This window comes from Salvelinus fontinalis, chromosome 16 (assembly GCF_029448725.1).
Source record: "Salvelinus fontinalis isolate EN_2023a chromosome 16, ASM2944872v1, whole genome shotgun sequence".
In the NCBI taxonomy this organism is placed as follows: Eukaryota; Metazoa; Chordata; class Actinopteri; order Salmoniformes; family Salmonidae; genus Salvelinus; species Salvelinus fontinalis.
In genome coordinates, this window is record NC_074680.1 from 39,509,319 (window position 1) to 39,528,606 (window position 19,288).

The 19,288-nt window shown below is 41.3% G+C and overlaps 2 protein-coding genes across 2 annotated transcripts in view; one reads left to right on the forward strand and one right to left on the reverse strand.

The window, feature by feature from the left end:
* LOC129813137 (ribosomal protein S6 kinase alpha-5-like) overlaps nt 1-11,879 on the reverse strand; it is a 60,848-nt gene extending 48,969 nt beyond the window's left edge. The window contains exon 1 of the mRNA XM_055865344.1: nt 11,460-11,879. Coding sequence (XP_055721319.1) covers nt 11,460-11,529 — 70 coding nt within the window. The 5' untranslated portion in view covers nt 11,530-11,879. The remainder of the gene's footprint in view (nt 1-11,459) is intronic.
* A 611-nt stretch (nt 11,880-12,490) lies between these two features.
* On the forward strand, nt 12,491-15,177 carry LOC129813438 (proton-coupled zinc antiporter SLC30A1-like). Its single transcript, XM_055865770.1, has 2 exons — nt 12,491-13,200; nt 13,912-15,177. The coding sequence occupies exons 1-2, from the start codon at nt 12,630-12,632 to the stop codon at nt 14,772-14,774; spliced, it is 1,434 nt and encodes a 477-aa protein (XP_055721745.1). The 5' UTR covers nt 12,491-12,629; the 3' UTR covers nt 14,775-15,177.
* The last annotated feature ends 4,111 nt before the right edge of the window (nt 15,178-19,288 follow it).

The following is a 19,288-nucleotide window of genomic DNA, read 5'->3' on the forward strand; positions in this document are numbered from 1 at the left end:
TGGAGACTGACGCACCCAACAGACAGGGATTATTCTTTCTTTTCATCAGTTCATAAATCATATTCCAGAATTGACTATTTTTTGTTGGACTCCAAACTAATTTCAGCAGCTGAGTCGGTTACCTATCACCCCATTCTAATTACGGACCACTCTCCTCTGTCCATAGTGCTGAAACTCGACAATATGTCGACAGGTCGGCGACCGTGGCGCTTACCTGTTGAAAGATGAGGCTTTTTGTCAGTATTTGAAGGAGCAGATTGCCTTTTTCCTCAGTACTAACGACACGGGGGATGTTGACGACTCCACCCTTTGGGAATCTCTAAAGGCTGTGATTAGAGATTACATTATTTCTTATACATCAGAGAGGAAGAAACATGCCAATACTAGGCTGAGAGAAATTGAAAGAGAGTTAGGGGAACAGGAGAACGTTTTTAGGACAAATTCCTCATATACAGTCCTTGAGAAGATCACAAAGTTAAAGTATGAATACAATACCATCCTTTCGAAACGGGTGGGCTCTTTACTTGCTAGAACGCAACAAAGTTATTTTGAACTGGGGGACAAACCACATAAATTATTAGCAAGACAGCTAAGGCATGTACAGGCATCTAGAGCTATTCACAAAATAAAAGACAAGAAGGGTGAAATAGTAACAGACCCGCAGGACATTAATAAATGCTTTGCTCAGTTTTACTCAGAGCTATACCAATCAAAATGCGATGCTACTGATCCACAAACTATGGAACGCTTTCTCGCTGAATATGAACTTCCTAAACTAGACAGGGGGGCAGCTGCTGCACTCGATGCTGGGATAACCTTAGAGGAAATTAACACAGCGATAGCACCATTTCCAAACAGCAAGGCCCCTGGGCCCGATGGATATGTAATAGAATTCTATAAGAAGTACTGCGCTAGTCTATCTCCACTTATGCTGCGAATGTTTCAACAATCCAAAGAAAATACCAAACTCCCAAAAACACTGTATGAGGCTACAATAGCCCTGATCTTGAAAAAAGATAGAGATTCCATGGAGATGTCGTCGTATTGTCCCGTGTCGTTACTCCCTATAGAAAACAAGGTGTTGACAAAGATATTGGAAAACCGATTGAAAAAAATATATTTCCGACATCATACACCCTGACCAGATAGGTTTTTATCCCGGGCCGACATATATACTACAATTTGAGACGCCTTTTCAACGTAAAATCTGGACCCTTTCTTTCTAAAACTATCTGCTGAAATTGTTGCCACCCCTATTACCAGCCTTTTCAACCTCTCTTTCGTGTCGTCTGAGATTCCCAAAGATTGGAAAGCAGCTGCGGTTATCCCCCTCTTCAAAGGGGGAGACACTCTAGACCCAAACTGCTACAGACCTATATCTATCCTACCCTACCTTTCTAAGGTCTTCGAAAGCCAAGTCAACAAACAGATTACCGACCATCTCGAATCCCACCATACCTTCTCCGCTATGCAATCTGGTTACAGAGCTGGTCATGGGTGCACCTCAGCCACGCTCAAGGTCATAAACGATATCTTAACCGCTATCGATAGGAAACAGTACTGTGCAGCCATATTCATTGACCTGGCCAAGGCTTTTGACTCTGTCAATCACCACATCCTCATCGGCAGACTCGACAGCCTTGGTTTCTCTAATGATTGCCTCGCCTGGTTCACCAACTACTTCTCTGATCGAGTTCAGTGTGTCAAATCGGAGGGTCTGTTGTCCGGACCTCTGGCAGTCTCTATGGGGGTGCCACAGGGTTCAATTCTTGGACCGACTCTCTTCTCTGTATACATCAATGATGTCGCTCTTGCTGCTGGTGAGTCTCTGATCCACCTCTACGCAGACGACACTATTCTGTATACTTCTGGCCCTTCTCTTGACACTGTGTTAACAACCCTCCAGGCGAGCTTCAATGCCATACAACTCTCCTTCCGTGGCCTCCAATTGCTCTTAAATACAAGTAAAACTAAATGCATGCTCTTCAACCGATCGCTGCCTGCACCTGCCCGCCTGTCCAGCATCACTACTCTGGACGGCTCTGACTTAGAATATGTGGACAACTACAAATACCTAGGTGTCTGGTTAGACTGTAAACTCTCCTTCCAGACTCACATCAAGCATCTCCAATCCAAAGTTAAATCTAGAATCGGCTTCCTATTCCGCAACAAAGCATCCTTCACTCATGCTGCCAAACATACCCTTGTAAAACTGACCATCCTACCAATCCTCGACTTCGGTGATGTCATTTACAAAATAGCCTCCAAAACCCTACTCAATAAATTGGATGCAGTCTATCACAGTGCCATCCGTTTTGTCACCAAAGCCCCATATATTACCCACCACTGCGACCTGTACGCTCTCGTTGGCTGGCCCTCGCTTCACACTCGTCGCCAAACCCACTGGCTCCAGGTCATCTACAAGACCCTGCTAGGTAAAGTCCCCCCTTATCTCAGCTCGCTGGTCACCATAGCAACGCCCACCCGTAGCACGCGCTCCAGCAGGTATATCTCTCTGGTCACCCCCAAAACCAATTCTTCCTTTGGCCGCCTCTCCTTCCAGTTCTCTGCTGCCAATGACTGGAACGAACTACAAAAATCTCTGAAACTGGAAACACTTATCTCCCTCACTAGCTTTAAGCACCAGCTGTCAGAGCAGCTCATAGATTACTGCACCTGTACATAGCCCATCTATAATTTAGCCCAAACAACTACCTCTTTACCTACTGTATTTATTTATTTTGCTCCTTTGCACCCCATTATTTCTATCTCTACTTTGCACCTTCTTCCACTGCAAACCAACCATTCCAGTGTTATTTTTTTTACTTGCTATATTGTATTTACTTCGCCACCATGGCCTTTTTATATTTTTTTTATTTATTTATATATATACCTTGTTTGCCTTCACCTCCCTTATCTCACCTCACTTGCTCATATTGTATATAGACTTATTTTCACTGTATTATTGACTGTATGTTTGTTTTACTCCATGTGTAACTATGTGTTGTTGTATGTGTCGAACTGCTTTGCTTTATCTTGGCCAGGTCGCAATTGTAAATGAGAACGTGTTCTCAATTTGCCTACCTGGTTAAATAAAGGTGAAATAAATAAATAAAAATAAAAATGTATCATGATCATAAAGTTGAGGCAGTGGTAATAGCTCTTGATGCAGAGAAGGCGTTTGATCGGATTGAGTGGAAGTATATGATGTCGGTTCTGGAGCATTTCGGGTTTGGAAAGGAATTTATTAATTGGATAATAATTATTTATGCACACCCAATGGCGTCCGTGGTGACCAATCAGGAAATGTCGCAGTCATTCCGCCTGTTCAATGGGGTGCCGACAGGGGTGCCCTATTTCGCCTGCTCTCTTCGCTATAGCCATGGAACCCCTTGCTACTCGCATTCGGGCATGTGCCGATATAGCTTCTGTTAAAATAAAAGACACGCAGCACAAAATTTCCCTATATGCAGATGATGTTCTTTTGTTTTTGTCCAAGCCTAAAACTTCTATTCCACCCTTACTTAACTTGATAAACACATTCGGCTCCTTCTCTGGCTACAAGATAAACTGGCAAAAAAGTGAGTTGATGCCAATATCACGGCCTGTGGATATGCAATTTCTGCAATCTACCCCGTTTAGAAGTGATGGACAAGTTCACAAGCCTTGGCATTGTAGTGACAAGAGACCTTGATCAGCTATTGAAAGCGAATTGGGACATGAAAATATATCAGCTTAAACAAAATATAGATTTTTGGAAAACTCTGCCTTTTTCCTTGGTTGGTCGTATAAACGCTATTAAAATGGTTGTCCTACCCAGGTGTCTTTATCTCTTCCAATGTCTACCCAATTTCATTCCACAAAGCTATTTTAAGAAACTGGATTCAATAGTAACTCCATTTTTATGGGATAACAAGGCAGCCAGAATTTCAAAGAACCATTTATGCAAGTACAAGATAGAGGGGGGCTTTGGCCTTCCTCACTTCAAACTGTATTATTGGGCTGCTAATCTGAACATTGTGTCTTTCTGGAGGGAAAGTTTACCTGCGATGAGACAGAAGGATATGCCTTCATGGCTTTTGATCGAGCAGGCCTCCTGTCAACGTTCCTCACTCCCTGCACTTGTTAATAGCCCATCATATGTGAAAAAAGCCACTTATGACTCCAATCCAGTCATTTGTCATACGCTTAGGATCTGGAAACAGATTAGGGATTTTCTTAACATACCCACTGTTTACATAGACAGCCCGATTAGCCTGAATCATGCTTTCCACCCTGCATTGGATGATGTGGTGTTTTCACAGTGGAGGGAGAAGGGGCTCACAACAATTGGTAATCTATACATAGGTGGTCAGTTAGCTTCATTTCAACAAGTTCAACATGCCAACAACACATTTTTTCAGATACCTCCAAATCAGGAATTTCTTAAGGACACATATCCCACAGTATAGCATGAAGCCAAATAGTCCTACATTAGATAGCTTGATCCTTGTCAAACCCCATTCAAAAGGGTCGGTCTCTAGACTGTATGATGTGCTACAGGCCCACATAGAGGTATCCACAGACACCATTAAAAGGGCTTGGGAACAAGAAAAAAAAAAAGGGCTTGGGAACAAGAAATCTCAAATGAGGACTGGATAGAAGCTCTCAGGAATATAAACCACAGTTCAGTGAATGCCAGACACAACCTTGTACAGTTTAAGGTGATACACAGGTTACACTACTCAAAAGTAAAACTGCATAAAATATTCCCGGACACCTCACCACTGTGTGAGAGGTGCAAGCAGGAAGAGGGGACGTTGACCCACTTATTCTGGACATGCCCTAAATTACATGCTTACTGGGCTCTCATTTTTGATTACTTATCTAAGGCCTTTGATAGAGTTCTAGCCCCAGACCCATTGATCGCTCTGTTTGGTACAGTTGATGGGAATAACCAGGAAGAGAAAGCCGTCTCTCTTTGTACTCTATTAGCCAAAAGGCTCATATTGCAATTTTGGAAATTGGAGCCTGTACCCACCTTTGAAATGTGGTTACGGGATTTTGGGAATGTAATACATATGGAAAAGATTCGATACAACACCTCCAATAGAAGTCCATTGTTTTACAAAATATGGCAGCCGATACTGGATAAATGGTCTAGTCCCGCTTCATAACTGGGCTGACGATCTGCTGCTACTCTGTGCTGTACTCCACTCAATATTTATTTTTGGCTTAACTACACTGCTTGTAATGACTATATGCTGTCTTCTTATACATGTACTACCTAATAGGATTTTGTTTTATTTTGTGTATGTGTGAGTTAACTTTTGTTTTGTCCTCTAAATTGTCCATCCCATTCAACAGTACAATGAATGTCATTGTTTGTATTGCTGTCTTTTTTACTTTATTTTTATTGGAAAATAATAAACATATTATAAAAAATAAAAAAATGAAAAACAATAAAGCAAACTGAATGGAATATGGAGAAAAATGCACCAAATTCTTCCAGAATCTCCAACACAGGAACACTAACAAAAATAATTTGCAGAAACTCGTTACTGAAGACGGAGTCATCTATGATTCTCAGAATTATATTTTAAAAGAGGAAGCTAAATATCTTAAGCAGATGTTCTATTTTCCTTCTCATCACCACCCATTGAATGACGAAGATTGTAGGAACTCTTTCCAAATAATAAAAATAACAAATACATTTTTAAAATGTACAGAAAGATCAGTACGAAGGCCAAATTACAGAGGAAGAACTTTGAGGCTATTAAATACTTTCAGTCTGGAAAAATCTCATGGCTTGATGGCATACCGGCAGCGTTTTGAATTGTCAAGAGGAGTTAAACAAGGGTGTCCCCTGTCACCATATATATTCGTTATGACCATCAAAATGCTAGTTATTAAAATCAGATCAATTAACAACATTAGAGGATTAGAAATCCTAGAAAAAATACACAGCGTACAGACATTGAAAGCCCAACATCTGGTGAATCCAAACAATATTTCAGATTTTTTAAATGTTTTATAGCGAAATTAGCATAACTAGCTAATTAGCATAACCAGGCCAGCCAAAACCAGCTGGACGCGCCCGACCAGTTCACATGCACGACAGATATATGAAATAACATCGTAAATTGGGTCTTACTATTGCTGGTCTTTCATCAGAATGTTGATCAAGGTGTCCTTAGTCCTGATGAGTCGTTCAATCCATTCACAATGGCAACTTCCCCTCTTCATTTAGCCTGGGTACTGGTCGACTGGCACGGTCCATGTCCAAAGTTAAAAAACTCAAAGAACGGAACACGGCAAAACTCCCGAAAAAATTCTAATAATCTGATTAAACTATATTGAAAAAACATACATTACGGTGATATGGTCACATGTATCAAACAAACTTCGACACGGAGATAGTTTTCATCCGTAACGTCAGCATAACAAAAGACAATGCCACCTCTGAAAACGCGCATTTCAGAAACCGGAAGTTGTCGGTCACGCTAAAGAAATAGGTCTTATTTCACGTCAGTACAAGATAAACAAAAAAATTCTCCTCTGACGTCTTCCAGACACCCAGAGGAAGAAGAAGGAAGTGTCATTCGGGTCATAGGTCGCGTGACCATATATAGGCAGAGCGTTGAAGCGAGCATACACATCTTGCATTCTTCTTCTGGCTCAGGGAAAGTGCTGTGAAATGACCTGTGTTTGACTCAGAGACTCAATTGGAACGGTTTTAGAAACCATAGCTTGTTTTCTATCCAATGCTATATGGTTATATGCATATAGTAACAGCAATAATTGAATAAGAGGCAGTTTAGTCTGTAGAGGCAATTATGCTAATGCGAAACAGCACCCCCTGTATTCTCAAGAAGTTAAACAGGTCAACATTCACAAGGCCGGAGGGCCAGATGGATTACTAGGACATGTACTGCGAGCATGCGCTGACTAACTGGCAAGTGTCTTCACTGACATTTTCAACCTCTCCCTGTCCGAGTATGTAACACCAACATGTTTTAAGCAGACCACCATAGTCCCAGTGCCCAAGAACACTAAGGTAACCTGCCAAAATGACTACTGACCCATAGCACTCACATCTGTAGCCATGAAGTGCTTTGAAAGGCTGGTCATGGCTCACATCAACACCATTATCCCAGAAACCCTAGACCCACTTCAATTTGCATACCGCCCTAACAGATCCACAGATGATGCAATCTCTATTGCACTCCACACTTCCCTTACCCACCTGGACAAAAGGAACACCTATGTGAGAATGCTATTCATTGACTACAGCTCAGCATTCAACACCATAGTGCCCTCAAAGCTCATCAATAAGCTAAGGACCCTGGGACTAAACACCTCCCTCTGCAACTGGATCCTGGGCTTCCTGACAGGACGCCCCCAGGTGGTAAGGGTAGGTAACAACACATCCGCCACACTGATCCTCAACACAGGGGCCCCTCAGGGGTGATTGCTCAGTCCCCTCCTGTCTCCCTGTTCACTCATGACTGCACGACCAAGCACAACTCCAACACCATCATTAAGTTTGCCGATGACACAACAGTGGTAGGCCTGATCATCGACAACGACGAGACAGCCTATAGGGAGGAAGTCAGAGACCTGGCCGTGTGGTGCCAGGACAACAACCTCTACCTCAACGTGATCAAGACAGAGGAGATGATTGTGGACTACAGGAAAAAGAGGACCGAGCACGCCCCCATTCTCATCAACGGGGCTGTAGTGGAGCAGGTTGTGAGCTTCAAGTTCCTTGGTGTCCACATTACCAACAAACTAACATGGTCCAAGCACACCAAGACAGTCATGAAGAGGGCACGACAAAACCTATTCCCCCTCAGGAGACTGAAAAGATTTGGCATGGGTCCTCAGATCCTCAAAAGGTTCTACAGCTGCACCATCGAGAGCATCCTGACTGGTTGCATCACTGCCTGGTATGGCAACTGCTAGGCCTCTGACCGCAAGGCACTATAGAGGGTAGTGCGTACGTCCCAGTACATCACTGTGGCAAAGCTTCCTGCCATCCAGGACCTCTATTCCAGGCGGTGTCATAGGAAGGCCCGTAAAAATTGTCAAAGCCTCCAGCCACCCAAGTCATAGACTGTTTTCTCTGCTACCACACGGCAAGCAGTATCGGAGCTCCAAGTCTAGGTCCAAGAGGCTTCTAAACAGTTTCTACCCCGACGCCATAAGACTCCTGAACATCTAATTAAATGGCTACCCAGGCTATTTACATTGCCCCCCAACCCCATCTTTCACACCGCTGCTACTCTGTTGTTGTTGTTGTTGTTATCTATGCATAGTCAATTTAATAACTCTACCTACATGTACATATTACCTCAATTACCTTGACTAACCGGTGCATTGACTCTGTACCGGTACACCCCTGTATATAGTCTTGCTATTGTTATTTTACAGCTGCTCTGTAAGCAGTTTTTGGACAAGGTATGACAGAAATCCATGCTTTGCTTTTGTTGTCCAATGTTTCAAATGCTATCTTTTTAGCACAAATCCAATGCAAGTAAATTGTACCTATATTCGCATTTTCACACTTCATGTCCAAATCATTAAAAATGTATATTCAAATCTCAATGATGTTACTTCTAGATGATTTGGATATGAAGCATGAAAATGCTAATACACAGTACTAGTCAAAAGTCTGGACACACCAACTCATTCAAGTTTTTCTTTTTTCTTTACTATCTTCTACATTGTAGAATAATAGTGAAGACATCAAAACTATGAAATAACACATATGGAATCATGTAGTAACCAAAAAAAGTGTTAAACAAATCAAAGTATATTTTAGATTCTTCAAAGTAGCCACCCTTTGCCTTGATGACAGCTTTGTACTCTTGGCATTCTCTCAACCAGCTTCATGAGGAAGTCACCTGGAATGCATTTCAAATAACAGGTGTGCCTTGTTAAAAGTTAATTTGTGGAATTTCTTTCCTTCTTAATGTGTTTGAGCCAATCAGTTGTGTTGTGACAAGGTAGGGGTGGTATACAGAAGATAGCCCTATTTGGTAAAAGACCAAGTCCATATTATGGCAAGAACAGCTCAAATAAGCAAAGAGAAACGACAGTCCATCATTACTTTAAAACATGAAGGTCAGTCAATACGGAACATTTCAAGAACTTTGAAAGTTTCTTCAAGTGCTGTCGCAAAAACCATAAAGCGCTATGATGAAACTAGCTCTCATGAGGAACGCCACAGGAATGGAAGACCCAGAGTTACCTCTAATGAACTTATCCTCTGCAGCAGAGTTACCAGCCTCAGAAATTGCAAAGTTCAAGTAACAGACACATCTCAACATTAACTGTAGAAAATAGTAAAAAAAAAAAAAAAAAAACATTGAATGAGTAGGTGTATATTTTTTATTTTTTGTGTAGATTGTTGACAATTCTTTTTAAAATTAAATCAATTTTAATCCCACTTTCTAACACAATAAACTGTGAAGAAATCGAAGGGGTCTCAATACTTTTGCAAGGCACTGTATATTTTGTGGAGACTTGAGTCCTCGGTCCATCCTTAAAATCAACACTCATGCACAAGACTCATACAAACACAGATTGATGATGATCATTAAAGGAAAGGTCAGAGGTCAGTGCTCAGTGAATTATAAACTGGGAAGCCACCTAGTGTATGAGAACAGAACATGTGTGATGCAACTTCACCTATTAAAACAACTTTCAAGGACAGGGCACATTGTAACAAAACAGGCTAAATAGCCCGTGCTACAGCAGTCCTTCCTATCTAAAGCAGAAAACAGACACAGCTGTGAGCGAAAAAAATATATACTATTTTCAGCCAGCCAATTTATTTCTCCCTCTTCAACACCCCTGTTTTTGAAAACACGCTTTATTTATTTATTATTCCTCCTGGGTTCCTGCATGACAACTTCTTTCTGTGTTTTTACAGCTGGATAAAGCATTGGTACCAATTAAACTGACCTCTAATCTAGAACAGGGGCATATTATATTCAGACACAGCCTGGAATAGATCACTACACTTTGCATGCAGATATCAACAATGATGGCTGATAATGCTTTGTGCACATACACATTAAGGGGAGGGGAGGGGGGGGGGGGGCGAGAGAGAGAGATATCAACAATGTTGGCTACTAATGCTTTGTGCACAAACACATTAAGGGCAGAGAGAGAGCAAGAGCAAGCGAGAGAGATAAAAAGACAGGAAAGATAAGAGAGAGAGGAGAGATAAGAGATAGAGACAGGGAGAGGTGAGAGAGGGAAGCTTGTATGTAGCCTTAGCCTAGTAAGCCCATGCACATCACTCTCACACAGTGTGGACTGAGGCTGCATAGTGCTGAGATTGAGTTAGCATCGTAGATAGATATTTGGCAGAAATGGGGCCACCTTCCTATCTAGAGGAAACAGAATGATGTGCCTCGAGAACCTCACAGGGACGCATCCTCTATTTATCTTGTTTAATTGGAGTGTATGTGCATGTGTGTTACTAGGATGGATGCATTGGTGGTGCGGTGCCCTTCACTAGACAGGCTTTCCTCAGAGGGCTGTTTTTTACTTTACAGTCGCTGCGATCTCAACGCTTAGTGAAGTGAGCTAGAGGCAAGCTTTGGAAAATGCTGTAATTAAGTATTCATATGTATGTTGGATCATGGATATATATGACTATCAATTAATAGTAATTACACTGTCAAGCATTGGTCGGCATATTCAGAGTAACATCACATGAAGCAAATAAAGATGACATTCTTAGTAGCAAAAGAAACCATTTCAATTTTACTTGCAATAAATGATTACACTGTGACATCCTCCAAAATGCTTGATAGGGTGGGATAATGGAAACTTGAAAGACAGACAGGGCAGTGTATTCAACAACTGAAGATGCAACTCAGATGACAGGTCTCACTCAAGGTTCTCGCGCCTGACATCCATGGAATAATGACAGCCGAACAAAACAACCACCATGGCGGAACACAAGACGCGAATAGGCATATTACCTACTACTGTTATGTGACTACCGCCACGAATGGTAAACAGGCTTACACGTACAGCTAGTTAGCAAACATGAACTATTGGCCAACACTCCCCTGTCAAGCGCTCGTCGGTCTTCTACTTCTTACTAATGTTTGATGTTTTGTATTTGTCATTTTGGACTGAATGATAACTAACTGTATGTGTAAAACACGAGCCTGCATGGCGACGGTCAAGTTAACTTAGTTTGCTTAGCAAATTGCATGGCTTGACACTTTACCTGCCTTTTTTGGATTTGACAGACAGCACTTGCAAATCCCAGCGGCAGAGTAACGTTAGCTACTGTAGCTAGCTAAGTTAGCTAACCGTTGCCATTTCATTAACTAGCTAACCGGTTATTTAGCTAGGTAACGTTAATCAACATCAGCACATTTAGTAGCTAGATAAATTCATCTCACATTGTCTAACGTTAGCTAGTTAGAAATATAGCTAGCTGGACAACTTACCATTTTTCAGCTCATGTTTCACAGTAAACGGTTCACCTTCTCTAGAAGATCCTTCCATCGAAGATGGCATTGTATTCCAAATGTGCCCAACGATACACTTGCTGGTTAGCACATCAGCAACATTACTTAGATCGTTTGAAATTACAGAAACACATGTAGCTAGCTATATATGGTTTCAATGTGGTGTTGACCAGCTAGCTTTGATTGAAAAAAAATGGGTTAGCTTGTCAAGCAAAACAAAAATGTGTCAAAACAAGACAGTTTAGAGGGGGAGGGGTAACCACTACTACACCTTCACGACCAAGCCCCCCTTCAGCTGTGATTGGGGTTGCTATGTGGAGTATTAACATCTGATTGGGGCCAGTTTGCTATCCATGGCCGATAGGCCCTACTTCCTGCCCCTTATTGGTCAAATACTTGACAGCGAATATCAGTGTCCTCCTCCTCACGAGACGAGAGTAACGCCAGCTGGAAATACAGACGAACAGAGAACAGCGTCTAAAACATCTCTCGTAGTTGTCTTTTGCCACCACCTTGTGGTGGTGAAATAAATAAATGTTGATAATCAACTTATAGCCCAACTAAACCCATATGATAGATTGTGTAATTTGTGATTTATACGAACTAACAAATTGAAACTTCATCAAATACTGCAAAAAAAAAGTGTAATAAATGGATGACTATTTTGGTGCATCAGCTCTCAGCAAACAGCACTAATCCACTTCAGTTGTGTAACGTTTTGTATTTTATTTAACCTTTATTTTATCAGGGAGTCTGACACCAAGGTCTCTTTTACAGATAAGCCCTGAATTACATAAATTACAGAAAATACACACATCAAAATATAAATGCAAGTAAAAATAAAAACATGGTCATAAAAAAAACACATTCATCAGTAATAAGGTCCTCAATCAGCTTTCTTAATTACCCTAGAGGCACCAAAACATCACATTTAAGAACATATAGTTACTAACATTGTTGCATGCCATTTAGTCAATGGAGCACGAGGGAAACAAGCCGTTGCTTCTGCAAGTTGCCCCTGGCGACCGTTTTGGTTGCTGTCCAAGGTGCTAGTTTGCCAATGGACAACGGGTTTGCCACTACAACTCGCGAGATAGTTTGAAGATACTCGACTAATTTTTGTTCGACTGTTGTATTGCTGCGGTGAAAATGGCTTGGGAACGAAATCGTCTCCGACTGCTCTGCATGCTGTCCATTACTTTTGCGTTTTTCATTGTTGAAGTTGTCGTCAGCCGTATGACTGCTTCCCTGTCAATGCTGTCATACTCTTTCCATATGCTGCCGGGTGTCATTGCCCTGGTTGTGGCCCTTATTGCTGTGCACTTCTCTGAGAAAACTCAAGCAACGAGTCAAAATACTTTCGGATGGATCAGAGCAGAAGTGATGGGTGCTCTGGTCAATGCCGTATTCCTAACCGCCATGTGCTTTACCATCAGTATTGAGGCAGTCGAGCGGTTCACAGTGCCTCACGAGATTGAAAGTCCCCGAATGGTTATTGGAGTTGGAGCTGCGGGACTTCTTGTAAACATGCTCGGTCTTTTGTTGTTCCACGAACACGCAGGACACGGTCACTCGCATGGTGGCTCTCATGGAATTAACAAACTTCACAAATCCGAGAGAGTAGGGAGAGAATCCTTTGAAGATGAGACCAGTAGGCATATCATGTTAAATTGCAATCTGAAAACAGGGGATCTCAGAGCAGGTCCAGGAGGAGATCACGGTATGTCTGTTCTATTTACCTTTTCTTCTGTAGTTGTTTGATAATTGTAGCTGTATGAGTAATGTTCTTTGTGATCATCAATTAACACAACGTTTAGTGAAGGGAAATTAACATACAACTGTTTAAAGTGATACTTCAGGATTTTGGCAGTGAAGCCCTTTATCTACTTGTCCAGAGTCAGATGAACTCGTGGATGGCATTTTTATGTCTCTGCGTGCAATTTGAAGGACGTTGCTAACTAGCGTTAGCGCAATGACTGGAAGTCTATGGTAACTGCTAGCATGTTAGTTAAAAATCCAACAGAGGTCACAATCCTGCAAATTAATTTGTATTAGATTTTTAGTAGACACTTATCCAGAGCAACTTACATGAGCAATTGGGGTTAAGCACCTTGCTCAAGGGCACATTGAAAGATTTTTCATCAGCTCAGGGATTCAAACCAGCAACCTTTTGGTTACTGGCCTATCGCTCTTAACTGCTAAGCTACCTGCTGGTCTAATATGTTGCCCTAATCTGTTTGTAGATGAACACAAGGTAGCCTAATAGTTAGAGGGAAAATGAGGGTAGGCATATATAAAGGCCTGTATTATTCATCATTCAGGATTCTTATGCTTAGCCTGGGTACCAGTGTATTTGTGTTAACATTCTACTCCTTGTACTCCATGTCATATGTTATCACAAATCAGGTCTTTTATGTTCAATACTCCACAGAAATCCCAGATAAGGACAACCTTGTGGTCCACATGAAGGACATCACCCTGGAGGATTGGAACGAGAGCCATCATGACTCTGCTTCACAGCTCAACATGCAGGGTGTCTTCCTTCATGTGCTGGGTGATGCCCTCGGTTCTGTCATCGTTGTGGTCAACGCTCTCACCTTCACCTACGTGTGGCAGCCTTGCCATGCTGGAGAGACCTGTGTCAACCCATGCTACAACAGTCACGACTACACTGACCACCAACAACAACATGTCAATGTTACACTGATCACCATGCTTGGTAGTAGTACCCAGACTACAGTGCACCTCGCTGGCCCTTGCTGGGTGCTCTACCTCGACCCCATACTCTGCATCATTATGGTGGGCTTCTTACTCTATACCACCTTCCCTCTCCTGAAGGAGTCAGTCCTCATCCTCCTGCAGACTGTTCCTAAACAGATAGACATGCCCCAGCTGCTGGGGAGGCTCAAGGGCCTGGATGGTGTGTTGGCTGTCCACGACCTACACATCTGGCAGCTGGCAGGGAGCAGGATCATTGCCACGGCACACATCAAATGTCTAGACCCAGCTTCCTACATGGATGTGGCCATGCGAATCAAAGGCCTTTTTCATGATGAGGGTATCCATGCCACGACAGTTCAACCAGAGTTTGTTACTGTTAACTTTGAATCTAATATTGACGTCTGTGAGCTGTCCTGTGGGACGCAGTGTGCCCCGAAGCTGTCCTGTGGGACGCAGTGTGCCCCGAAGCTGTCCTGTGGGACGCAGTGTGCCCCGAAGCTGTCCTGTGGGACGCAGTGTGCCCCGAAGCTGTCCTGTGGGACGCAGTGTGCCCCGAAGCTGTGGAAACTTTGACAGAACAAGACAAGGAGGACATGTTAGAGAAGAGGTTGTTTCTTATCAGTATCACTCAATACAACACGTCAACCTCAATACAACAGTCACCCTCTGTAGTGACCATCAAGCTACTGTAACTGCCATGCAGAGCCCCAAGGCTGCCATTTATACAGAGGCAAAATCCTCAGTGTTACAATGAATGTGATTATACATTGGGAACTTGAAACATGTTGAGAGGTTCAATTTAACTTTATATAGTATACTTTGTGCCACAGCATAAGGCATCGTAAGTGATACTCATCTAACTACATTCCTAGTGTCTGGATATTCTGCCTTCTGTGTCTAATGTGAAGCAGTTGGTGCAGACTGAGTGAACAAGTAGTATTACATGCTCTGTGTCGTGTCTGGACTATCATTAAAAGTGAAGACTGTTATTTTATCAAATCAATTCTCTATGTGTAATTTAATTACGTGATTAAACTAATCATGTAACTTTAATTAACTAGGAAGTCGGGGCACCACGGAAAAATTATGTTTACAAAGTGTCAATTTCCCAAATATAACTCTTCAGATATTTTCATATCTTATTGATTAGTCATTCTCATTAATGTATTATTATTACCTCATCAGTTCTCATTACTGCACGTCACAAACCCTTTTATATCTGCACGAACCCTAGCCTAAATCATGAATCAGCGATATAAAAAATTGGCTTAATTATTTATTTACTAACTAACTAAATAATCACACAGAATTACATAACAAACAAACAGTAGATATTTGGGTTACTACATGATACAAAGAAAAAGTCCCTAGCAGACAAAGCCGATATGAAGGCTTGGTAGACAAAGGAAGGGTGGGGACTGAGAAAGAGCGGGAAAGACAAAACGGATTCACTACACACAGTTAATAATTATATTAATTGAAATGCTAATCCTTTGCACATGAACCACCGCTCATTCGAGAATAATTGCAATGTATATATTTATGCCCGTATGTCGTTGTTGTCTTCTCTGTTGGAATCCGGTCCATCTGCTGGAGAGTCAATCAACAGAAAGTCTCTGGTTGTGTTCATAATGGATACGTCAAGCGTACTCATGGTTGTCGCATAGAATAGATGTTTTGTCGGTTGTCGGTATTCTTGTCCTAGACTTACATAATTTCCAGCTGCAGACTAGTAGTTATACGTCTAGGATTTACTCTTATTCTGTAGTGATCGATAGTCTCAGAGTTTAACCATTTCCAGCCGTGTAGCCAAAACTACAGCAGTATGGTCTCCGTGGCCTATAGAGTTTTAGTTATTAACCATTTCAACATGTAGGGTGCCGTCTTTCGGATGGGACGTTAAACGGGTGTCCTGACTCTCTGAGGTCATTAAAAATCCCTTGGCACTTATCGTAAGAGTAGGGGTGTTAACCCCGGTGTCCTGGCTAAATTCCCAATCTGGCCCTCAAACCATCATGGTCACCTAATAATCCCCAGTTTACAATTGGCTCATTCATCCCCCTCCTCTCCCCTGTAACTATTACCCAGGTCGTTGCTGCAAATGAGAACGTGTTCTCAGTCAACTTACCTGGTAAAATAACGGTAAAAAAAAAAAAAAAAAAAAAAAAAAAAATGTAGCGTCAGCTCCATATTTTCTGGCCTAATGGAAATTTCGTAGGAAGTGGGTTTTATACTCTGTGGAAGAAGGGGCAGTTCTATGATGCCTAATGTGATGTCTGGGCTCACGGCTGTGTGGCCACTGACTTGTCAAACTTTATATGACAATCCATACTCTCATTTAGAAGGTTAACATCACATTACATCTTTTCACAAATAGTTTCATGTTTAATCACATACGTTTCACAATATTTTGATATTCACCGGGAAATGTACCGGACTGCTGGGAAATGTACACTTTAAGAGATACAGTTATGTGTGTTTCCTGTCCTTCATGAGATCACCAAATGAAACTCTCTTCGTGACTGTCCCTTTAAGTGTCCACGGACCACTCACACATTCTTAACAATAGAAATATTGTTTAATTATTCAAACTTTTGATGTCCAAGGGTCTCTCTGTGTTCCACAGTTTACATTCCAATTTCAAACACTACAGAGCATAGGGGCAGCGTATTTTATGACCACCATAAAACAGCCGACTTCCCGCTCTCCCCCTCTACGAGAGAGAGAACACGCTGTAGAGAGGACCCACTGTAACCTGATCCTTCAGATCGTCACAGGAGAGTTATGACAGTCCCCCTCTGGTGGGTTCAACTTTGAAGGATTATTCAGATCGTCACAGGAGAGTTATGACATCTGCAATGGCTTCATGAGCTCTTTAGCTGATTTTGTCATTGAATAGTAAGTCACCGTTGTGTCTGTAGGCTTTGCAGGCAACTGAGTATGCAACTCTTAGAATTGTGCCAACAATTAGGTCACTGTATTCACAACAATACACACAAACAGAGACCAGTCTCAGCTGTAAGGATTCAGATACTACTACACTGTTCTCAGGGTCTGACACACACACACACACACACGCATGAACGCACATGCACACACATACTCACACACACACGCATAACCCAAGAGGCAAGGACTAAATACCTCCTTATTTTCTTAAACTGTTATCACTTTGACACTGTTATCACTTTGACACACTTTGACACTAGTAAGGACACCCTCTTATCATTCTCACCAAAATTATTGAAATTGTGTGAAATTATGAATTTTTACATTTTTACATTTTTCATAACCGTTCATGATTTGTTGCACATATCAACTACAAGTGTCAAAATGATACACATTTTTCTGACAATATAAATTATTTTACGTCTCGCCTGTCTGCTAGGGCCTCAGCAGACTTTAGTTTTGTCCAATGATGTATATATAAACCCTGGATTGCTGATACTATGTATTGCTATGTAAGGCTCAAATCAGTTTTGTTTTACATTTTTGGGGGGGAAATACTGACTGTCCAAACAGCAAGTTAAAAGTGACCAAATCAGATTTGCATGTGTTCAGACAGCAGTCATTTGCTGAAATGGCTACGCTAGTTGTCATAGTAACAACAGTTGTGTGCGCAGTGGTGTAGGCTGATTGGTGGTTGTGCTTTCCATCACTAAGGAGTTATGTAGCAGCTATATGACAACAATGCCTACCATGGTCATTTCCCAGTTGCTGTGAATGTTCAAAATCATAGTGTAAGAACACATTTAAAGCCTCAAAGGATAAGATGATCCAACTTTCAAAACGAGTCATTTTAGGCTAGCCACAGCATTCAACTATCTACAGTAGGTAGCTATTTAGCTTTCTAGCACATTTAGTAATTTGTTTGTAAACAATTAACAAGCTACTTAGCTACCACTTCATGTTCTTGTCAAACTGGCAACAGAGTAGCTAGCAAGCAACAAGATATGCCAAATAACAGTCCAAAAAACACTTGAGGGCAGATTTGTCCGTTCAGACACAAGTCGCATGGCCAGGGATAAGATTTGTATCTGACTTCTAACCTACGAAGGTGGTTTGAAATATGGCTTGAGATATCCGATTCATTGTGGCTTTATGCTGTTCAGACTTCCAGAAAAATAACAGATACAAATCGAATATGCCAAAAAATTGGATATGAGTCACTTCAAACTACCAATGTGAACAAGGCAAATGTTTTTGTATATTTTTTCATGTTTTATTTGTATGTTTATCTCACATAATATCATTTAAAAGTATGCATGAAGGTGTCTTTAATAGAATAATCGTTGAAAAAAATGAATGTAGACATTAATAAATGTATTTCTATAGATTCCAAAATATGTTTTACATTGGTGAGGGAGTGCCAAGACAAAGGCGCGGTGGCTTCAACACAGTGCCCCCTATTGGTCATCTACTGTATTTATAAATCATTCGATTAAATACAGATCATAGAGCTCGACAGTTTGTAGTTCAAAAACCCTGAAATAAATTAGCTCCGGTTCGTTCATCCGTCCCTATTTAAAAAAATATATGGTGAATGAATAGGGTGTTGGAATAAACGCCGAAAATAAGGTCTGAGGTTAACACAGGTTTAGGAGATTTTTATACGTTTCGTTCTATGAGATAATAGAAGCCTGACCTTTTAATTATGAAGCATTTATGTGCTTCATGTGTTTTTACTCATCACATAAATTCTTCAAAATTCACAAAAAGTGATGTTAGCTGATAAAGACCATCTAAAAAAAAACGCCATACATTTTCCCCATAAAATGTGTTACTGCGTATAAAAACACGCTATAAATATGTATTTCTCGCCCCACTTCTGTCATGTGCTCCCGCATGTCTTTCGGTTGTCGGCAATGATGTATATAAACCCTGGAATGGGACCACTGGTCGGCCATATTGTCACTCCCCAGTAGAAGCAGTCCTCACAGGAACGAATGGAATTCTACAGTATTTTAATTAAATGTTTCAAGGACAAAAATTAAATGTATTTAGCTATTTTGTTGTTGTAGTGGGGACAGTAACATTAGTAATTTCTAAAAATATATATACTTAAAGGAAAATGCTTATATAGATAT

Coding starts and splice junctions, on each gene's coding strand:
- LOC129813438 (XM_055865770.1), top strand. CDS start 12,630: ATGGCTTGGGAACGAAATCGTCTCCGACTGCTCTGCATGCTGTCCATT. Junction 13,201..13,911: donor AGGTCCAGGAGGAGATCACG/GTATGTCTGTTC, acceptor AATACTCCACAG/AAATCCCAGATAAGGACAAC.